Source organism: Coloeus monedula (genome assembly GCF_965178545.1).
Source record: "Coloeus monedula genome assembly, chromosome: 1".
NCBI lineage: Eukaryota > Metazoa > Chordata > Aves > Passeriformes > Corvidae > Coloeus > Coloeus monedula.
Genome location: NC_138781.1, coordinates 143,591,308 through 143,613,342, shown reverse-complemented (window position 1 = coordinate 143,613,342; position 22,035 = coordinate 143,591,308). Strand labels below are relative to the sequence as shown.

General features: G+C 36.9%; 1 protein-coding gene across 3 annotated transcripts in view; it reads left to right on the top strand.

The window, feature by feature from the left end:
- The window catches only part of CSMD3 (CUB and Sushi multiple domains 3), a gene marked incomplete at both ends in the record, with an annotated part of 604,245 nt that overhangs the window by 106,570 nt on the left and 475,640 nt on the right, over positions 1–22,035 (top strand). For all 3 annotated transcript variants that reach the window (XM_082293775.1, XM_082293774.1, XM_082293773.1), the window contains one exon: positions 1,894–2,006. In XM_082293775.1, the coding sequence (XP_082149901.1) occupies positions 1,894–2,006 (113 nt within the window). The remainder of the gene's footprint in view (positions 1–1,893; positions 2,007–22,035) is intronic.

Below are 22,035 nucleotides of genomic sequence, written 5' to 3'. Positions count from 1 at the left end.
CTTTCATATCTGTCATGACTGTAACCAATGGCATAAATTGGCCATTGTATAGAGGAGGTTTTTCTTTTTGACTTTTTGTTTGTTTGTTTGTTTTTAAATTTTGTTTTGTTTTCCAAAGATTGCTTAAGGAAAAACATCTATATAATACCCATTAGAGTATCTGTTAAGGACACCATGTATATAGTGATCAAAGAAAAACTTTTTATGATCCCCACAGCAAATAGGCTTCCTGGTAAATTAGTGGAACACTATATAGAACTCATCTAAATGTATCTTAAGGCTAAAAATAAGCAAAACATTAAATAAATGCTAATATTGCAATTACAGTATTTTTTTAGCAAATAATTTCCTGACCTTTTGAATTCTGGGCTTCTCATCACTCATATCCTTCCCTCTGATGAGACTAGAAATGCTGATAATGGCAGGACATAACTTATCAGTTAATTTGTGATTTCAGAAGAAGACTGAGACTGAATTTCAGAATAAGCAGCGGTAAACGTATTAAAACATCAGTAAACACCACTGGCGTTTGTTCTTACATCAATCAAAATTAAAAACATATGTCATCTCTTCCAGTAAATTTGAGTTTATATATTTCTCAATGTGTGCTCCAGACCAGCCTAGGTAGCTGTAGATATAGCTGCATTTAAAAACAAACAAACAAATAAACAAACAAACAAACAAAACCTAAGCCAAACACAAAAAACCTTCAAGCAAACAAAAAATTTATTCTAACAATGAAAAGAGAAAACGTACATCTTGGGTAACCTAGACTAACTCTGATTTTAAGGCCACTTTGAACAGTAGCTTGGATTATGTGGCCTCTATAGGTCCCTTTTGAGCTAAATTTTTCTGTAGTTCTAAATTCAAAATAAAATATAAAATAAGGGCTTATCTACAAACACATGAAAATAATTTTAATCTCAATCATTAATAAAATATATCATCCTAATCTGCTACACAATTCACCACACATGGCTAACTGGGCTCCAAATGTATGTCTAGGTTTCGCTGGTGTGTGTACATAGATAAATTCTTCAACTTGTTCTTTACACATTTTTGACAGGTAAATATTATGGCCTTTGTTGGTCTGATATGAACCCTGATGAGGTTATTCTCCTAAAACTGAGGAAGATAAGTGTTGTCATATATACATCAAATGAATATGTAGAAATTAGTATCAGCAGATCTTATCAGCAGTGCCGAGTACACAAAAAAATTTTCTTTCGTGTCTCAAACATAGTGGTTTTAATAGAACAAACAAAACCAAACATACAAACAACAAAAACACAAACCTTAACAACCCTGTAATTCCTTTCAAGAGAGCTTTTATTATGGATCTGTTATTTCACAATGATGCTGTTCTTTGAGTTGAAATCAGAAATTTCTTCTCAGAGGCTAAAGTGCACAGTTTAAATAATACTAAATTCCCTCATTAAAATGAATCATGGTCCCTGTTCTTTCATCATGTTACTGTGGAAAAATTCAGCTAATACAAATTTTAATAGAAACTGGTGTAAGATATATAGTGCAATATATTTTTGAACATAACCCTAAAGAGTGTAAATTGTCTGGTGGACTGTGATTTCTGTGGTTGTTTTATTTTTTTCAGCTACTGATAATCTGAAATGTTTTTAAGTACAGTTTCTACATCTTACTATCATCTATACTAAGCACAGTTTTATCAAACTGATGTTTCAGTGTCCATCAAAAACAGCCAAGTTTTATAATCCTCAATTACTATATAAAAATATTTTTTTCAAGTAATGCAAGCTACATATTTTTAAGACAGCTGTTCTTTCCATGATCAAATACTATTCAGAACAGCAGCCTTTCACATACAGTTTTGTTTTCCAAACAGTTAACCATGAGTTGTGCTTTTTTGTTTCTTAGGTTAACAGGATTTCATCTTCCTCCACCTGTGACAAGTACAAAATCTGTATTTTCACTGCGCTTGACAAGTGACTTTGCAGTTAGTGCTCATGGGTTTAAAGTTTACTATGAAGGTAAGACATTCTTAACAAAATATTCTGCTTTTTTTCCTCTGGTCTCTATACATACAAAACCTAAACATCCCACAGAAATATACAAAAATACACATACATAACTTTATCCAAGTTACAATATTTGCTTTTCATGTAAACATTCACATATGCATAGAGTCATATGTCAAACCAAAATATTTAAAACCTTACAATCTATAGTCTGATCCAGACACAAATATTTTATGACCTCTAATAATGGCAAGTTCTTTAAATTCTGAAAAACTTAATTGTTATTGTTCTGGTCCTTCTGACGCATGCTTATTCAAATTAACATCAAGACATTACTAGCTAGTCTTGAATTTTGCTAGATAGTGGAATCTGAAAGTTTTGTGAATGGATTCCTTCTTATATGTTTGCACAGGAAAACTGCTGACTCAGTTTCCTGAATTGACATAAAGCTATTTCTCTATTATGGTTTTCACAATTTTCTATAATTTTCACACAGACACTGAAGTTAATGAGCTGGAACATGCATTCTTGAAGTCCAGAAGTTCATAGTATTGTATATGTACACATATGTGTTGTATGTGTATGTTCCAGGAAGGATCTTGTTTATGATCAAGTTCAATATAGTAGTGTTTGAAGAATTGGTTTATATCATGCGTTCATTTTTTAAACACATTTCTATGCACTCTGTTTATAGGATATAAACAGAAACTTTTGCTTTTTCTCTTTTTCTTTGCTATTGTGTTTTGTGTTTTGTTTTTTTTTGTTTTTGGATTTTTCCTCCCTCTTTTTTAAGGATACTTGGCATTGAGACACTTGATTATTCTGTTTCCATTAAGTGTCTCTGTCAGCAAAGCAGGAGCTACAGTAAACAGCCTGGAGAAGTTCTGAGGCCATTGTTGTACTCTGCTTGGTTCCATCTGCAACAGAAACCAGTGTCTCAGGAAGTAACTAGATGAGTAACACTTTGCTAGCTAGGAAAATATCCAAAAATTGGTAATGCAATGAAGGGCTGCTGTAGAAATACAGCCCAGAATCGCTCTGTAGTAAAATGTCTCCAGCTGTTGATATAGTTTACCTTCAGGTATGATGCATTACAATGTTACTTCATATACAAATTCCCTCCTATATATCAAGATATGAAATGAAAAACATAAAATAATTTTTAGGCCCATCTTGTTCCTTGAGTTATTAGAGATAATAGCTGAAATTATTACATACTATCATTTTATTTTCTGGGTTGCACATAAAAAAGAGGTAGATTAGAAATGACAAATTCAGGCTATATGTAACTGGTTTTGTCTCGATTATAGCCACTCTGCAGTCGAGTCAATTTTTCAAGCATTTGGTAACTTAAGCATTATTAAAAAAACTTATATTAAAATGTACATTGCACTTCCGATGGTTTTTTAACTATGTAAAATAAAATATATGCTTCTCATGCTTGTCGAATTCATTATATATGGTATCATCTGTCCATCTTATAAACAGTTTACTGAAAAATTTTGCACTGCTAATGCTAACAGAAACATACTGTGCATCTCAGTTATGATAGAGAATAATTAAACCTAAAATGGAAGATCGACAGTAGACTACAGCTTGCACATATGACTGACTCCTCACATAGCTCCTTTCTAGGTGAAAATAGCATGCTGATTAATAGAAATCAAGCTTCTAGGTCACTATAAAGTCGGGAGAAATTTTACCTTTAACCACAGAAATCAGCATTTTAGAACAAAACATAAACTTGCTACCTTGAAATTGATACTCATCTTTTTTGAAACTGATGTTTAATTCTGTGAAATTAGGAATATTCAAAGTGTTAGGCTTTACACCAGAGCTTTAGTTCAATGGAGTCTCCCTTACAACAGTCAGATCTACTGTTTTAAGACATGAATCAAGGTAATTTCATTGTCAGATAATTTTTCTTTCAATACCTGTTTTTTTTGACTTCATGTGAAGTTATCCATCTTTATACCCAGATGACAAAGAAATGCAAACTCATTACATTACATTCATTTAATTCCTCTTTCCTTGATGTGAGAGAATAGATGTACTTAAATGATAATCACATCAGGGCAATTTCCATTTCTGTTCTTGTACTCTTTGTGAATGTGTATAGCCCTGCAATCAGCATTTTAAGATCTGGTTCTACCTGGTATCCAGTTTTCAAAAAATTTGATTGCCCAGTAGCTCCTTCTTAGCTTTTTGATGAAACGTTTCCATACTTAGTACGCCTAAATATCATGCCTCATAATTTAACGCTTCATTATGGATATGCAATTTGAAATTTAAGATAGAAATGATTAGCAACCTGTCATTGCAATAAAGCAAAATTATACATGTGACATGAGAGGATAGGGTGAGAAGTGGCAATATCTATCTGAAGGGATTAGATCCAGCTGTAATTTGAAAAAGAAGGAACATACCTTTCATAATCAGAGATAATTTAAAACACTTTCTTTTGAAATGCTTTGAAATAGATTAAATAGGTGGATGGTTACATGGAATCAATTAATGTTCACTATCAAAAAAACAAAAAAACCCCCAAAGCCTCCAAACATCTATTTTTTCTGACTTCTCATCTGCTTGACAAATTTGCAGTTGAGCTGAAAGTTGACAAGAAACTGCTAAGTACCTGACAGAATCTGTGAGAAATACAAATCTATGGCGGACTTTCTTGATGAAACATATGGGAACATACTCATTTTTTGATCTCCTGAGAATAAAAATGTTTATGAATATATATAAAATTACATTATTAATAGAAAGAGTATGCTGAGCCACCATATGTAAGCCACTGCAATTGCATTCAGTCAAATCAAGTGCACTATAGACCATAAAAATACCAACTCTGGCCTGCTAAACATCAATATTATAAGCCTCAGTCTGCAAACTGTGTCACTCCATTCTTCTCTCCTCTCCTTCTTTCTCTTCTTTTCAAGCCCTCTTTCTTTCTTCTATATCAAGTGGCATATTTGAGTTATCTATGGTACCATTATGCACAAACTTCTCCATATTCAGCTTATTATTCAGAGAACACATCTGATAAACATACCTCCCTATATAGCACAATACCCCTGAAGAAAAATGATTTCGTGAGAAAAAACTGGAAGAGATTACTCAAAAGTAATAGACTTCACTTACAGTGACAATAGAAAATGGTGAGGTTCACTAAAAATTAAGGAGGGATTTAAAAAAAACCGTGGCGCTAATTTTATCACCATCTAGTGACACAGCATTGCTGGTTGGAGTGAGAAATGGGGAAGTTCCAAGTCTGCTGATTCTGCACCTTTTGTTCTGGAAACACTTCTGTGGAGGTTATTCAGTACCTTTCAGGCTCTCTACAACATGTATAGGTATTAATATCTGGAGGAGGAATGCTATACTTAATGTCCTATTTGATAATTTAGGCTAAGTCACAGTGTAGCTGTGCCTTTTTATTTTATTTCTGATGAGATAATTTGGTTTTGGAATAGAAGAGTTAGATGCACTTTTCCATTTCCTGCTGTCCTAAGATACATAAGCAGCTTTATTCATTGAGAGTACAGGAGGGGAAATACAGCTGCTGAGAAAGAAAGCAGCGTAGCAGCTTGCCTATACAGCAAAGGCAATTCAGTGGACTTAGTCCTGCTTTGAACAGTGCTTTCTTCTGTTCTCACTGTTTTATTTTACAGCTATTAAACAGGTAGCTGACATTGCTAAAATCATTTACTTGTTTAAGAAATGTACTGCTAGAATTTATGGCAATCTTTATTCAAGTTAAATATGATAGACATTTTTGTGCTATCCTGTTGGCCATGGCAAAAAAAAAAAAAAAAAAATATATATATATGTATATCGATTACCCTTATAGTGAAAACTCTGAATGCCCAGGAGGTGAATTGCAAATATTTATAATTGTGGTAGGAAATATAACTTTATCTGGTTTGTGCTGCTGCACATAATTTTAAAGATGAGTTATAAAATTGCATTATAAGACTGTATAAGTAATGAAATGGTCTTCATGTTTGTACTGGAGTGCTGCTATGGAGTTCAGCAATTCTGCTGAAATGTTTTTGGGAGGGACTTGAGAGCAATGTTAAAAATTTCAAGAATGATCACAGCTTTATGGATAATGGGAGGTGGGGAAGGAAAGAAGGGAGCAGATGGGGTTTATCAACAGAATAGGATTTCCATCTAGTGACTTCTGTGGACTTATCATGCATTTCTTTCAGCAACATTAAGAAAAACTGGTAGTTGATGTGCAGGCTTATTGAAGCATGTAGGTAAGAAATACTAGTAAGATTTAAATGTGCCAGGATGTGGGTGCTAAAAATAATTTTCGCAGTTGGTATAAAGCTAGAGAATGTGAAAAAATAGGATATACTATTTTTAGCTCTCCTGCATATTGAATGCAGAAATGTGGCTACAGACAATCTAAATCTTGGATTCAGCTAAGTCCTATCTGTATAAAAGGAGAAGAGAGGAGAAGGAGAGGAGAAGGAGAGGAGAAGGAGAGGAGAGGAGAGGAGAGGAGAGGAGAGGAGAGGAGAGGAGAGGAGAGGAGAGGAGAGGAGAGGAGAGGAGAGGAGAGGAGAGGAGAGGAGAGGAGAGGAGAGGAGAGGAGAGGAGAGGAGAGGAGAGGAGAGGAGAGGAGAGGAGAGGAAAAAGGAAAGGAAAAAGGAAAGGAAAAAGGAAAGGAAAAAGGAAAGGAAAAAGGAAAGGAAAAAAGGAAGGGAAAAAGGAAAGGAAAAAGGAAAGGAAAAAAGGAAGGGAAAAAGGGAAGGGAAGGGAAGGGAAGGGAAGGGAAGGGAAGGGAAGGGAAGGGAAGGGAAGGGAAGGGAAGGGAAGGGAAGGGAAGGGAAGGGAAGGGAAGGGAAGGGAAGGGAAGGGAAGGGAAGGGAAGGGAAGGGAAGGGAAGGGAAGGGAAGGGAAGGGAAGGGAAGGGAAGGGAAGGGAAGGGAAGGGAAGGGAAGGGAAGGGAAGGGAAGGGAAGGGAAGGAAAAAGGAAAGGAAAAAGGAAAGGAAAGGAAAAAGGAAAGGAAAGGAAAGGAAAGGAAAGGAAAGGAAAGGAAAGGAAAGGAAAGGAAAGGAAAGGAAAGGAAAGGAAAGGAAAGGAAAGGAAAGGAAAGGAAAGGAAAGGAAAGGAAAGGAAAGGAAAGGAAAGGAAAGGAAAGGAAAGGAAAGGAAAGGAAAGGAAAGGAAAGGAAAGGAAAGGAAAGGAAAGGAAAGGAAAGGAAAGGAAAGGAAAGGAAAATCAAAACAGGGAATGATTAAATTGCAGAAACAGATACATTTAGATGAAACATACTAAATCTAACAAAGCAACATGCTAGATATAAGCCAATCTGTATTGTCTATTCTTACTTCTATTCAACATGTTGGATAACAAGGAGAAAAAATAGGTGCTGGAGTTTCTGTCTTTTGTCTGAATGCATGAATAACTGCCACATTGTCCATGAAGTCACAGAAAATTATCTAACAAATACTTTTTGTCTTGGAATACTATCTTGGATGAAAAACATCCCACTAATGGCTGTATCTACTACAGACTTTCATGCCATTCCTAATGCCAGATGAACATGTAAAGCTGTAGTACAGAAGACAATCACTCTTTATAAAATCATTACCAGGTTGCCATGGTGCTTCTACATATTTTACCTGTATGTTGTATTGGTACCACCATTCCTATATAAGTCCAAAGGAAGTAGAGAGAAAAATAGCTCTGTGGACTTAATCTGGTTAATTTTTGTAGCACTTCACACACTTCACACCATTTTTCTTGATACCACAAACACAGATTTGGCTAAAGAATAACTTCTGGAAACAAATATAGTTCTCTAAGACATCAAGCTTTAAAAAATCTTTCTTTTATCCCACTGATCACTCTGTCTCGCTTAGAAGTAAAATTTTTAGTTCTGATTTTTGAACTTCCAGCCACTGGCTTTTGTTCTGCTTTTATCTGCTGAATTATAGAGCCCTTATTATTAGCATCTGTGAGTTCTTATGGAGGTTCTTAAGTACTGCAATAAAATCACACACTTCAGAGTACTCTTTCTCTTTAATATGGGCTTTTGAAGCTTTAACATAAAGTAATTTTCCAAATAATTAATTATTTTGTGTCATTCTTCTGCATTTTCATCATTATGTGAGTGCTGTGTGAAAAAGGGCTCTGATCAGTACACTTGTCTGGCTGAGGCCTGCACCTGATCCTATTTTCTTTTTAACCTGTCTTTTTTATTTAACCTGTCCTATTTTCTTATTAAATAACTTTTAACTTTCAGAGAAATCTCATTCTCTGTCCTGCCTGTGTGAGGGTTTAAAGGGCTGAGTGCCAGCTACTGGAGCCAGGCTGGGGGTGTAGATAACCCTGGCCTGGTATCAACTACTGGAGAGACTGGGATCTCCGTGCCAGATCCTGAAGTGAGTGGGGGATCTCAGCTTCCACTCACTGGGGTGGGAATGGAGTTTGTCCCAAAAAATAACTATCAGGAGGAACCAGCATGAGTGAAGCAAGTGAGAGGCTCAATGCCAGCGCTTGGAGGAAGCCCTGTGACAGGTGCTGAGGCAGTGTGACGACAACTGTCTTCAGCCTCTCCATACTGGGTGTGCATGGGTCACTCACCAGCACACGTCCATCTGGACGAACCAGCAGGAAGGAGGTTCTGGATCTAGGGTAAAGTATCAGGTGGGTGGGGAGTCCATGCTTGACAAGTATGCCAGTACTGCATGTTTGCTAGTAACCATCAAACTGGACCAGCCAGTGATGAGGGGACCCCTGGGGCCAGTAAGACAGCCTGGGATCTGATCAGGCAGACAGAAGGGTCATGCTGGTACTTGTGGCACCTGTGAATGTATGTGTGCTCACGAACTCAGGTAATCCCTGTGTGTGCACCTGCATGAGTGACCTCCTGCGTCTTCCAGACAAAGAGAGGGTTTGGCCACTGGTACTCATGTTCAGGGGGGTGCTGTCAAAGCAGTGTCATGCCTGGGGCAGCCTGTAGCCCATCCTGTTGGTGTCTTGTATGTGTCTGCGTGTTTCTCGGGGATACTTGCTCAGATGTGAAACTGGTTAAATCCACAAATGGGAAAGAAGCAAGAAAGTCCATTGGCTTGAGTCTTACATCCCCCAGTCTCAAGCTGCCCCGGCTTTGGGCTCCTGTGGCCAGGCAAGGAAATGCTCACATTTCAGAGCCGCTGGAAGCAGCAGCCACTTATAACATCCCTTCAGATGCTTAAACGTAATTTGGCTTTATCAAGCATGGTTTGCCCTTGATGAGTCTGTGCTAACTGTTCCCAAATAGCTTCATCCTTCAGGTGATGGAAAATGGATTACAAAAATGTGGTCTTTAGGCTAATTCCAGGAATTGAGTGAAGGATTACTAATTCATAGTGCCTGTAGTGATCCCTTTTGCTTTCATCAGGAAAAGTGTATCACTAGTCTGTCTAGTCATGAAGGACTACCACTGATTGCTATAAATTTCCATGGATTACAGACAGCAGCTTTTCAGTCATGGTGGGACAGCTCTTCTGGTACCCTTGGGTGAATCTGTGAATGTGAATGTATCCAACTTTTCAATGTAAACCCAAAACCAATTACTGCTCTCCTTCCCAATTGGACTGCTACATGAACAGGTTACTCCTTATGAAGAACGATGCACTCAAGGCATGGAGTTCTTTGGCCTTTTCGATATTGAATATTATTGGTTTTGCCACCTACTGGTGAATCTTCAATTTTCCCTGTCCTTTTTTTTGCCACTAGCATACTTGTACAATCTCTTTGTATAACCCATAAAACCCCTCCCTAATGTTATTCCCCTTGGACTTTGACCTTCTTCATTTTGTTCCTAAGCACCATTTCTACATACCTTTCTTGCCATCCATCTTTTTTTCCTTTATTTTTTTTTGTCTGTACTTCTTTGCATTTTAGTTCTTTAAGAAGCTCCCTTGTTAGCCTCATGAGTAATTTCCCAAAGTTCACTTCCCCTAAAAATACTTGGGATGTCATTTAAAAAATATCAGCCATGTCTCTGACTGCACTTCCTCCCCATAATTGCTTCCCAGGAGATTCTGCCTAACAATTCCCCAGATAAATCCAAATATGCTGTCCTAAAGTCTAGTGTCCCAATTTTAGTACTTACTTCTCAGCCTGCCCTCTAAACCTGGGTGCAATTTTCTTCTGCCCTGTAGTTAGGTCCCTGTCCCCTGAAAAGAGTATTTTTAAAGGTCCTCCTTCTGAGTTAAAAAAGTCCACTTACGGTTATATTTTTATTTGCCTGGATCAGGTAGTTTCATTTTTTCCCAGCAGTCCTACTTTGTCTTCAGATGAGGTACTATGGTTACAAAGGCCAAACCCTTGGACTGTGCAACTAGGTATTGGTCTGCTAGATGCACTTGCAGCCAGAGCTTTTCTCCTAATCAGAAGGATTGAAATCAATACCAACACCACGGGGGATCACATGCCCCTCATTCTTCCCCTCAGAATCCCATACCAACCTCAGATCTGGTTAACGTTTCCCTTGGCCATGTTACTACCACTCAGATGGGTGAATAGCACGAAGTAGCAGTTGTGAAGCTGAAAAACAGCAATTTCTCTGTAAATTATGCTCCTGAGCTCCAGACAAGAAGTACACAGTCCAAAACTAGAGGTCTGGCTTGCAGGCAGGGGACTTTCCATGCAGGAGGGAGTATCTGACCACTAGAACCTCTCAAAAGCTCATTATGGAGGGCTGTGTCACTTTATTACCAGTATGCAAAAGTACAGTTAAAGATTGTTTCTGCTGCCAAATATTTGACATCCTATTTTTGGGAGAATATGTGATGAATTCATCTAAATAGACTTGTCTTTCTCTTCCCTGTTCTTTCATTTGAAAAATAACATATAATTTTTAGGAAAAAACTCATGCACATGTGCTTGATTATAGACCCAGTGTTTCAGTCTACCATAACTAGCAGTTAGACTTTAATGGTTGTTGAGTGCTAAATTTTCTTTGATAAATCTTTAAAAAGAAATAAATAAGTTGATTGATTAGAGAGCCAGAGAACATGCATAATTTTGTTTCAGACAAAATGAATGGAAATATATTTATTTGCTTTAACATTTGCAAAAAAAGTCATTCTTTGAAATTTAAAAACCAATGAATAACCTATCATTTCTTCTGTCTTGAGAAAAACTTAATTATTGGAAAAATAAGATGTCTCTCCCTTAGTCTGGTAAAAATCCACTTACTATTTCAATGTTCTGTTTAATTTATTTCTTTCAGAATATTGTTGTTAAATAAGCCATATTTGTCAACTTATGGTACTGCAATTTATCATTTTGATACATGCCTCATACTGAAGTTTAACTAAGGCAGTGATTAATTTGAAATCTTAATTATATGCCAGCCTTACTTCAGGGTTGTTGGTTTTTTTTAATATATATTTTCAATGTCATTTTTCATTTAAAAAATAATTGAATATATGCTGCAAGTCTTGAAAGAAATTTCCCAAGGGATTCTAAGGTTTTCTTGGTCAATTTAGATTTTTCAGCTACTGGACTGTCATATTGTTAAGATAAGTACAATGCCTGACAAAAGCAAATCTTAAGGTAATCTAATTTAAAATTCACATTTTGATCCCATGTCTAGACAAGCAGTGATAACTGTAATCCAATATAGCTGAAACAGTATTCTGTAGGAACTGGAATATACTGCTCGTTAAAGTACCTAATTAAATGCAGCTCCATGTTTATAAGCAGGTGCTTCCTTCAAATTTTAAGTTACAGCTCAAGGAAATTTTAAATAGCTGTTCACAATAGCAGACTTTGAAATATCCATTTCATAAAAATGAAACTGCTGATAAGTAACACACGTCTAGAACTACATAGCTTAATCCTTCAATCTGAATTTGATATTTGATAGCATTTTGGCTTTGATTTGTGTTAGCTTTGACAGAACTTCCGTATCAATACTATCAAAATATACAGATCTGCAAGAACAGGTTCAGTATGCCAGAACGCAATCTTAAAACTCTTCAAAAGACAGGAACTCTGCAGATGGAGACATTTATTTATGAAGGAACATAATACAGAATAATACAGAACTGTAACCTAAGAAGAGACTCATTTTGTCATCTTAACAGCTTTTCAAAGTTTGCAAGTGTTTCACGAGTTAAATTATAGTTCATATTTGGACACATAGATCTATAAAAGATAGTCATACTGTAGTAGCTCCTACTAAGCTCAATACAAATTATGTGACATGTAAAATGCTTGGAAATAGGTGAATTTTAAGCATTCAGTTATGTCAGTCACTAACATCATCCTGAACAATACCAGTATAAACACTTAGTGTGATTATGACAACAATTGTATTTCAATATGAAGAGAAGAGTATTTGTGTAGTGGTTTGGTCCAAAATACTCATTACTGTTTATCTTCTGTGAGATAAGAATTAGGAGAAACGCAAAGCAGGCACCAAACTTGAAAGAATATAAAGAAGTTTATTAACAGACCTAAAAGAAGGGAAAAAAAATTATATCACACCTTCAGAACTCTCCTCCTCCCCCCACCTTCCTCCCTTCTCCCACTGACAATGTAAAAAGACAACCCTTCAGATGTTCAGTCTGTTTACCACTTCCATAATAACCTTGTTCAGTCCATGTAGAAAGAGAAGTATCTTCTTGCTCATGCTATGAAAACAGTATCACCACTAGACAGCCGCCCACTTCCAAATATTGTTCAGTCCATTTAGGAAGAGGAGTCTCTCTGCTCGCATGTGAGTCCCTTCCCCCGACTTGCAGCTTTTCCCGCAACTGCTTTCGAGGGTCCACTCTTGAAGTTTTTTGGGGTACAATTTTAAGGTTGAGCCATTCAGAAACAAAACCAGAGGCCCTTCTCCTTCCCTGGGAGCAAAGGGTCTTCCTCATCTTCATCATTAGGACTATCTCTGGGAGCATCTCTAGGAGCTGAGGTTTCTCCTTTCCCGTTTGGAGCAAAACTCCTCATCTGGTCCATCTCTCCCTGTCCAAACTTCTCATGCAATTACAGCTGTGTCAGCATCTGCCTATCTCAGCGCAGGTGCTTTTGCTTACGAGTCGAACACTCCACCCCCCATATCTTCATGAAATTGCTACAGGATACTCTGATATATCATAGCTTCACAACAGAATTTCAGCTTTAAGCATCTCCTCTCTCTCTTCCCTCAGGTTTTCAGCTCTTCACAGCAGTAAAAGGGTTAATCTCACCTCGGCCTTGCAGCTTTGCAGCTGGAATGTTGAATTTTTCTTATCGCAGTGGAGAGGGGGGAGAGCCGAGCCACTCCGGCTGCCCACGGCAAGGCAGTGGGGGGGGGGGTTCCATGGCTGGAACAGCTCCATGGCTCCAGGATGGCCGTGGCCCGGCCCGGCCTGGCCCAAGCAGGGCCTGGCCGGGCCCGCTGGCCCCCACACGGGGCCCGCAGCCACCTGTGCCAGCGCCGGAAACGAGAGAGAGCTTGGGGGAGGAGTTTGTCTATTCTTAAGTGTGGATCACAGAGGTGGTCACAACTGTAAGTGGCTTAGAGAATTGTCCATATTCAAACTGGCCAGCTGATAGGTTCTATCAGGTCCCAGAGGAAACTGTAAGCACCCCTTAGCAAGGACATCCCTTCCGGGACTATGCTTGCTAACCTATGACAAATTGCTTATTCAGCACTGAAAATCTCTGCCCATTAAAATAAAATGAAATTTATTAGAAGTGTATTTTGAAAGATATTTAGTTTTATGATCAGCTCTTAGAGAACTACTCAATAGCCTATGGGGCTATACAAGCAAAACTAAGTGTAAATGTAGGCAACTTTGAGAGCAGATGGATAATAATACTGTGAACTAGATGGTCAGTCAAATGCCTCACAATTTGAAAAAAAAATAAAATAATTGAAAGCAATTTATAATTAAATCATATATATATATGAAATAATTAAATAAAAGTTAATATTAATCTTCTGCCTGGAAGAGCCATTCTCCTTTGAATCCCTGAACACCATAAAGAAAAGGTCATTCCTTTGCCAGTTTACAGTAGGCCACTAACATCTCATGGACCATCAGTGGCAAGTTACAGCTAAAAATTGTTTAACCAAGCTGCTTATCCAAGATAAATACTATAGATGTATTTGGAAAGGTCACAAAATATTGACAAAATTTTAAAACTTCTTTTTAAAATTTCAAAGATAACCTATTTTTTAAACACATATTTATTCTAAGAAAAAATTATAATGAATTCTTGATTTTAGGTGAATTGATGAATTCTTAATTAATTCTTGATAGATTTTTTAATGCAAAATCCTAGAAGATTCCATACTAAAAATATTAGTTCATTTCATGTAGAACGTTTAAAAAGAATTTTCTGAAAATAATATCAAAGGAATAATTAAAAGAAAACCCATTAAAATATCAGCTTAAGTTTTGGCACAGAATTCTTATACCTTCTTTTCTTTTGTTTTTAATTTTACATTCTGCAGTTTCCCTGCTATAAAATAGCATCTGAAGTGTGTGTTGAGAAAATGAAGAAACCTGAAAGGAAAACAATCCTACTTCTTTCATATAAAAAACTTGGAAGACTAGGAGACATCCTTATATATTTATTGCATGATTAAAGAAGAAACTAAAATATTAATATCATAAAAGATTTTTTTTTAATTGAATTTAGTGTTTATGTTGTTTTTCTCTTACGCTTCTGTCTGTGTGTTGGTAAGCAAAAAGTGTTCTTAGCTCTTTTTAGGACCAGATACCATTGCTACTTGCAGCATTCCATCCCCAGTCTCTCTAAAGATATAATCAGCACTGATGCACTTATGGCCAGTTGTAGGGCTGATTTTGTGATGTAGATACGCATGCTATGGGAAACGACATGAAATCACGGGGTAAGAAAATGCCCCTAAATGGTGGCTTCTCAATATGAAGTCCAGGTCTGAACTGATGATGTAGAAATGCAAGTCTGTGCTTAATGCTTATTCCTCTCAGCACCCCGTCACTCCAGATTACTAGTTAATAGTCAGTAGACAGATGACAAGATTTAAGATGTTTATAGGCAAGTATTGTTGTTAAATAACAATGTGCTGTGTCATCTTTAATTACAGTGTAGCATTGCTCAATTCTGTACTTGTCACGAGAGCTCATACTTCAAGAAATAAGCATGTGTTATTCTGGGCATGAAGCATCTTCATTTGGAAAAACCTTCTTCCACCCACAATTCTGCTACTGTCACACCTAAAATACATTCCAGCTTCACATATTGTTGAGATGCAATGAAATACAGATTCCCCATCTTGTTCCAACCCCCAGCCATGGGCAGGGACACCTTCCACTAAACCAGGTTTCTCAGAGCTCCATCCAACCTGACCTGAAACACTTCCAGGGATGTAGCATTCACAGCTTCTCTGGTCAACATGTTCCACTGACTCACCACTCTTACAGTAAAGCATTTTTCACAGAATCAAAGACTACTCTGGGTTGTAAGGAACCCACAAGGACTATTGACTTCAACTCTTAAGTGAATGGCCTATACAAGGGCCTGTGACCTTGGCATTATTAGCACCATGCTCTTTATCATAAAATCTAATCTAAACCCACAGTTTGAGTCACTTCTTTATAAATTAAATACATTTATTTATTTGCTATTCATAGGATACCTCTTAAGTGCAACATAAAATAACATTTAATAAAACCAGGAAAAGTTGCTCAAAACCAAGGAACTAATTGGAAAAAATAAATCAAAAGTAGAAATTCTTGAAAGATTAAAATGAAAAAGGAAACTACCTAAGCATTGATGAAACCTAGTAAGTTATAAATGCAAAGTGATAGGAAGATTCTTATAACACATTAATGTTGGTGGGCAACACATTTCAGTTTTGACCAATGGACCAAGACAAATAACCACAGTACAAGAGAAGTTTTCAGGGGGGTTACCATCAACTTGCTGAGATTAAGACAGAAGTAGAGAGAAGGCAAAGGAATTGAAAAAGCAGTAAAAAGGATATTTCTTTAATTTGTCACTATTACTTTTGAGATCCTACAGACTTAATCTGGTTCCTGCTGTCATGTTCCTTTCTCCCTCTCTGCTCAGCACTCACCAGGCTATGTAGGGAGAAATCTCAGGGAAATAATATGGATAAAACAAATTTTCTTGCATCTGTGTTATTCCCTCATCCTTTTCTCTGGTCCAGCCTGCTTTATGGCTGAAACCACCAATAGCAACCCAAGCAACCAAAGTCATAAATGAGATACACACAACTGATGGTGTGAGAAAACATTGACAAGAGCACATTTACTTTAATTTGAAACATTTATCAAATTGTATCTTGATGCAACATGTGTAATGCAGAGTGACAATAGGAGGTTATAACAGTCTTAGAGTTGTAAATTGACCCACTCATTATCTGCATTTCCATGCTTAAAACCTGCTGAGAGGTTTACTGACACAAAACCAACTCTGTCCTTAGAAGAAAATGCATCACAGTATCTTGGATTTCCAAGATTGTTTTGAGCTGCCAAAGGTCCAAGAAGCAAGTTTGTCATGTTTGGGTTTGGGTCTTCCATGACAGGATTACACAGCATACCTGTTATATTCATTTGATTCCAGTGTGATCGCTATACAGAATTGAAATGACAGACTAAAAAATATAAATAAAATCCCCAAGATTAAATTTGTATTACAGATAGAAAATAATCACGAAAGAGAAGGTTAAGAATTTGAAATCTTAACACTGACTTTCCTTCTGACCAGTTTCAATTTCTCTTGAGATTTAGATCTCTTTTTTCCAACCTCTCACCTGGAACCCCTTTAGTTTTAAGCTTGGTTTTCCCATGTGATATATTTCAGAGTATACTTCCACTGCTCCCTTCTAAGAGATGTTGTTCTTTTCTTTTCTCCTGTCTCTATATTTTAGAACTTAAATTGAGTTTATTTATTTGATAGACAGAATGTTCTGAAATGTCCATGAAGATCACAATATGATCAGTCTTCACTCCCAGTATTACTTATGGCAAAAACACAAAACAAGGAAAAAAGAATACTGCCCTATTTTCTGGGATTAGTTTCCTTTCTTAGGAGTTGTTTTTTTTAAACTTTCATTTTAATGCCATTGCTTCTATAGCTCTCCTTTAATCCCAGTGCACTATCTTGTAGGTGGCATTTTTAAAGACTGCTACATCAGTTTATAACTCCTACCATGTGTGAGGGATTAGGTGGTCAGGATTCACTACACAAGACTTCCAATACACATTACAGTGCTCATGTCAATATCCTGTATTGTCATTGCAGACATCCGGTATAGTAGTGGATAGAGGTAAACAATTCCAGAGTACTGTGCCATTTTTTGTCCTCACTATTGACTATAAAGTAAGCATAGATGACTAGGCCCTGTAGGCATATAGATAAGTCATACCTGGCCACAGTGCAACACACAGTTTTTTCTCTTCATTGGCATAATTGCACGTATTTGAGTATTAACGTTTTTCATTCCATTCCCCAGAAATCTTAATCAGTTTTAAACTATTTTCGTATAAGCGCATGTGACATGTTGAAAAACATATTATGGCATTATCGCTGTTCCTGCCTTTGGGTCACAGATAAGCATTGCATTGACTCCTAGGGTGCCTGGGACTTTCAACTTGTGGGAGTGCTGAAAGGTCACAGCAGTATTTCAATTAAATTTATCGTCTCCTCATCAGAGCATTAAAGAGGCAAAAACTCTTCCATACTGCTATCCTCAACCAATTTGTCTGATCATTTCACGTGTTAGTTGCTGGTGGATTTTTCCTATGATTTTTGCCTGTATGGAATAAAGGCAAGAGTTGCTTTCAGTCTTTTTCTGAATTTGTCCACTTTGAAAGTCTGAAGCTAGGAAACTTATTCACAGAATTTACTTGGGTTTGCTCTATATTTAATGATACAGTCTACAGATCTGGTCTAAACATGTGTGTCTTCATTCCTGATCAAAATTAGAACTTCATTACAATTCATCTGATCTGTTGACTCTTTTTTGTCTTTGAGAATAATTAAATTAATTAATAATTATATAAATTAATTTTGTTCATAGATCTTCTATGAGCAGGAAGAATTGGAAAATTCTACAGTTTGGTGCAAAGCCGAAGTGACTTTCCAGTATACTTCTTTTTATGGCAATGAGTATTGCTAATTGGGCTCACACCATTTGAAGAATAAAAATTTAAGATTAACACGTACATCATCCTCTAGTTTTAATCTGTGTAAACATAGCATAAGAAGACATAAACGTTGCATTTGCCACAGAAATTGCACGGAATTCTTAGGATGATTATCAACTGATTTTACTTCTCTTTCAACGTAGAAGAAGATTTAGGAACAAAATAAAGGAACTAATATTAGTTGTAATAGACAGGGCATCAATTGAAAGTCACCTGTTTTCTATTCCGCAGCAACAATTCAGTCTGTTTGTTTGGTATACTAAACAAATTTATATATCCTTATATATCCACATGTTAAAGCAGTAGATTGTTAAAGGGCAATACCATTAGAGTTTTGAAACAAATTAAAGGCTTTATTTCAAGGCTTGAGCTACAGACCTTTGTCTTCCCAGTAAATATTGTAAGATACATCTAGTGTTGATTTTCACATAACAGAGAAGGTCACCCTTAGGGAAAAATAAACCAATAGCTTTTCTGTGATTCCAGTCTGACTCCTCTGAATATTTTTCTTTCTTTAGACTCTCATAGATATACTATACTCTCTTTTTAAAGAAAATTAGTATATCAGGAACTCCTGTTCTTGTCATTCATTTGAGCCTAAACTCATCTTTTCTGTTACTGGGTTGTTTTGGGAAAACACTAATAGAATATTATTTTCTTGTAACAGGATAAACATAAATTTCAACTACTTGTTGAATTCAACTTGTTGATTCAACAGTGCACCCAGGAAGCAATGCAAGATAATAGCATACTGGGTTGCATCAATGCAAGTGTAGTCAGTAAACTGGGGGAAGGAAATTTTTCCACAGCTCTTAAATCTGGAATATGGCATTCAGTGTTGGATCCTCAGTGCAAGAAAGATGCGGATAAATTGCAGCAAGTTCAGGGAAGGGTCATCATGAAGCACTTCCCCTCCAAGGAGACATGAAGGGAGATGTGTTCTTCAGCCTGGAGAAAAGTTGGCTGGGGACAGAGAGATGTATCAGAGCATTCTTCAAATACTTGTATGGAGACTAGAGAGAAGGCTCTTCATTGAAGTGAGTGGAAAGACAGATATACTCACCAGAATTGTCTAGAGTGATCACGGAATCTCCCCTTTGAGATCTATTCTTCTAGTTGACCCTGCTTTGAGCAGGAGGTTGGACTAGACCCCTCCTGAGGTTTCTCTAACCTGAATTATTTTATGACTCTATACTAAGCAACTCATAGAAAGTAACCAAGAATAATAATTTTAGCTTCCTAGTTTAATATGAAAATCAAACATGCATTTCTGAAGAATTTATTTCCCTGCAAATACAGACAGATTTTGAAGTTGTCTTGAAGTAGATCCAATTACCTGTAATTTTATTGTCAGAGAAAAGCAAAGGCTGGAAGACAAAGAACCTGAAACCAAGGGTCACTTTCACACAGGCTGTGCTCACTTCAATGGGGCACAGTCCCTCAGGGGCTCAATATGGGTAACAGAACCAGGGGCTGGTAACAGGGTGAGGGCCAGGCTGGAGATAAGGTACCAACATAGTGCTGAAAGCCCTTACAGAGCTAAGCCCACTACATCACAGGGCCAAGGCCTCTGTGCTGCAGACATCTGAAGAGTGGCTGGAAGGCACTGATGGATCCAGACTGGCATGAAGTGGGACTCCTGGGCCTAGGGGCAGAAATGCAGATCCTAGTCAAGGCTGATAGAGTTCTATTGCTGCCTTCAGTTCCTTGGCATTTTATCTGTCCCAGGTTATTGAAGATATTTTTACTTTGTGTATATATGTTGTCCTTTTATTGGAACTGTGATAGCTGCAAGTGTACAGATCTGGCAGTTTCACTACGTATCTTAAAATCTGTAAATAAACAGACATGCTCTGTTAATCTTTACTGGGAAACATTGTCTCTTAATTTTGAGAACCAAAATAGGAACCTGACACCATGAGGATCTTGATAGATAGAAGACTCCACAGAGGAATCTGGGCAGGCTGGATTGATGGGCTGACACCAGTTATATGAGATTCCACACTGGGGTCCTGCCCTTGGCTCACAACAACCCCCTGCACCACTACAGGTTTGGGGCAGAATGTCCAGAAAGCTGCTGGGTGAAAACGGACTTGGGGGTGTTGGTCAACAGCCAGCTGAACATGAGCCAGCATGTCCCCAGGCGGCCAAGAAGTCCAGTGACATGCTGGCTTGTGTCAGGAGTAGTGTGGGCAGCAGGACCAGGGCAGTGAACATGTGATACTGAGCACAAACAAAATTAATCATTGATATTGATAGTGAATTTCCTTTCTTTTCAAAAGGTAATTGTACTGCTTTGTACTGCTATCTGGTGAAAGGAATTTAAGTGAATTATATTTTGGATATTTTAAAAGTGTCATCAAATTACATGTCGTGTTTCAAAGTCGTATAAGACACATTTCCTACCCCTGAAAGGTTTGCAAGTTGAATGTGTTACAGACCGTACTATACACAAGACAAAGAGCTGAGAGAGTATATTTCTACTGCAAGTTTATGAACTTAGATTAAATGTCTAAATTACATTACCAATACGGAATACATTTTGAATGTTCATTCCTCCTGGACCAGCATTAGAAAGAAAATTAATTAAATTCCATTAATTAAAGCTGCATAAACTCAATGCACCAACTTATTTGCATATTTTTGGCTAATTTTTCTGGCCAGCTAGCCAGAAAAGAAATAAATGTGGTTAAATGGTTATTACTATCAATAAGGATTGTGCCTTGTGCTGTTTAAACACTGTTATCTCTACCCTGCGGCACATTAGCTCTTTAAATAGACAGCTCATTCTTTTAACTTTTCTGGAAGCGTTCATCTACTTCAACAAACCATTGACACCTTATTAGCAAAACTTGTTTGTCTGTGACTTGTTTTGTGATCAGAAGTGATTCAAAAACTAAAAGAAAAAAAAAAGGCAATAGTGATATATATTATAAAAGTCTTAAAATTAAAGATTTTTTACTATTAACTTTTTTTTTCTTTTCTCTTCTTTCTTTTTTGCTTTTTTGTATGATTTTTCCTTTAGTAATGGTCAAGTATTCTGTCATTTACTAGGAGTTATGTTGTCATTGACATATTTCAAGTGAAAAAATCTTTGTAACTCATAGTACTATCATTAGAAATTCTACTTCAATATTAGACAGACCTAATTTCCAAAAGCATGGCTTCAAAACCTGAACCAGAAAAGTAAAGAAGTTGTCAGAAATATTGAAATATGACAAAAGGAAACAATATTTGGTCTTATCAAAGAACCTCAGCTAGAGAGACAGTGAATTATCATTGAACTGAGAGTTCATGGAAAACTGAGCAGTTCAAGAAAGATAACTGGATTATTGTGAACCTGAAAGTGTCTTGAAATGATCATAGGAATGGAAGAAGTCTACACAGTAGGAAAATAAAAATCTTCAGTTGATTTGTTAAAATTTTAAAATAGAAAAGGTGAATTTAAATCTTAGAGAGTAACTCATCTTCCTAATGTGACTCAATCTTACAGTAACATATGGAAATGTCAAAATAATTTCTCATATAGAAGAACCAGATGTGGTAGATTAATAGCTTTGCAATCTGAAAAAGATACCTGTCAGCAGGTTGGGAATTCCTTGTATTGATTAGAAAACTCCTTCTTAAAGAAAAGATCTAAATTTAAATTGCCACCCTGCTTGCAAATTTAGCTAAATTCAAAATGGGCACTTATTCAAGGTCTAGACTCTGTGAACCTGTTAATTAAGATAATCTGCAGTGGGTGTCTCTCAGTCTAGATTGTTGCAGCTGTTCCACTTACATGGACAATTAGGTATTTATTTCATCAGGGATTTCAGTCTCTTCCATTCCAGGTGATTATTCAAAGAAGCTCACTTCCTTTCTCAGCAAACCTGTC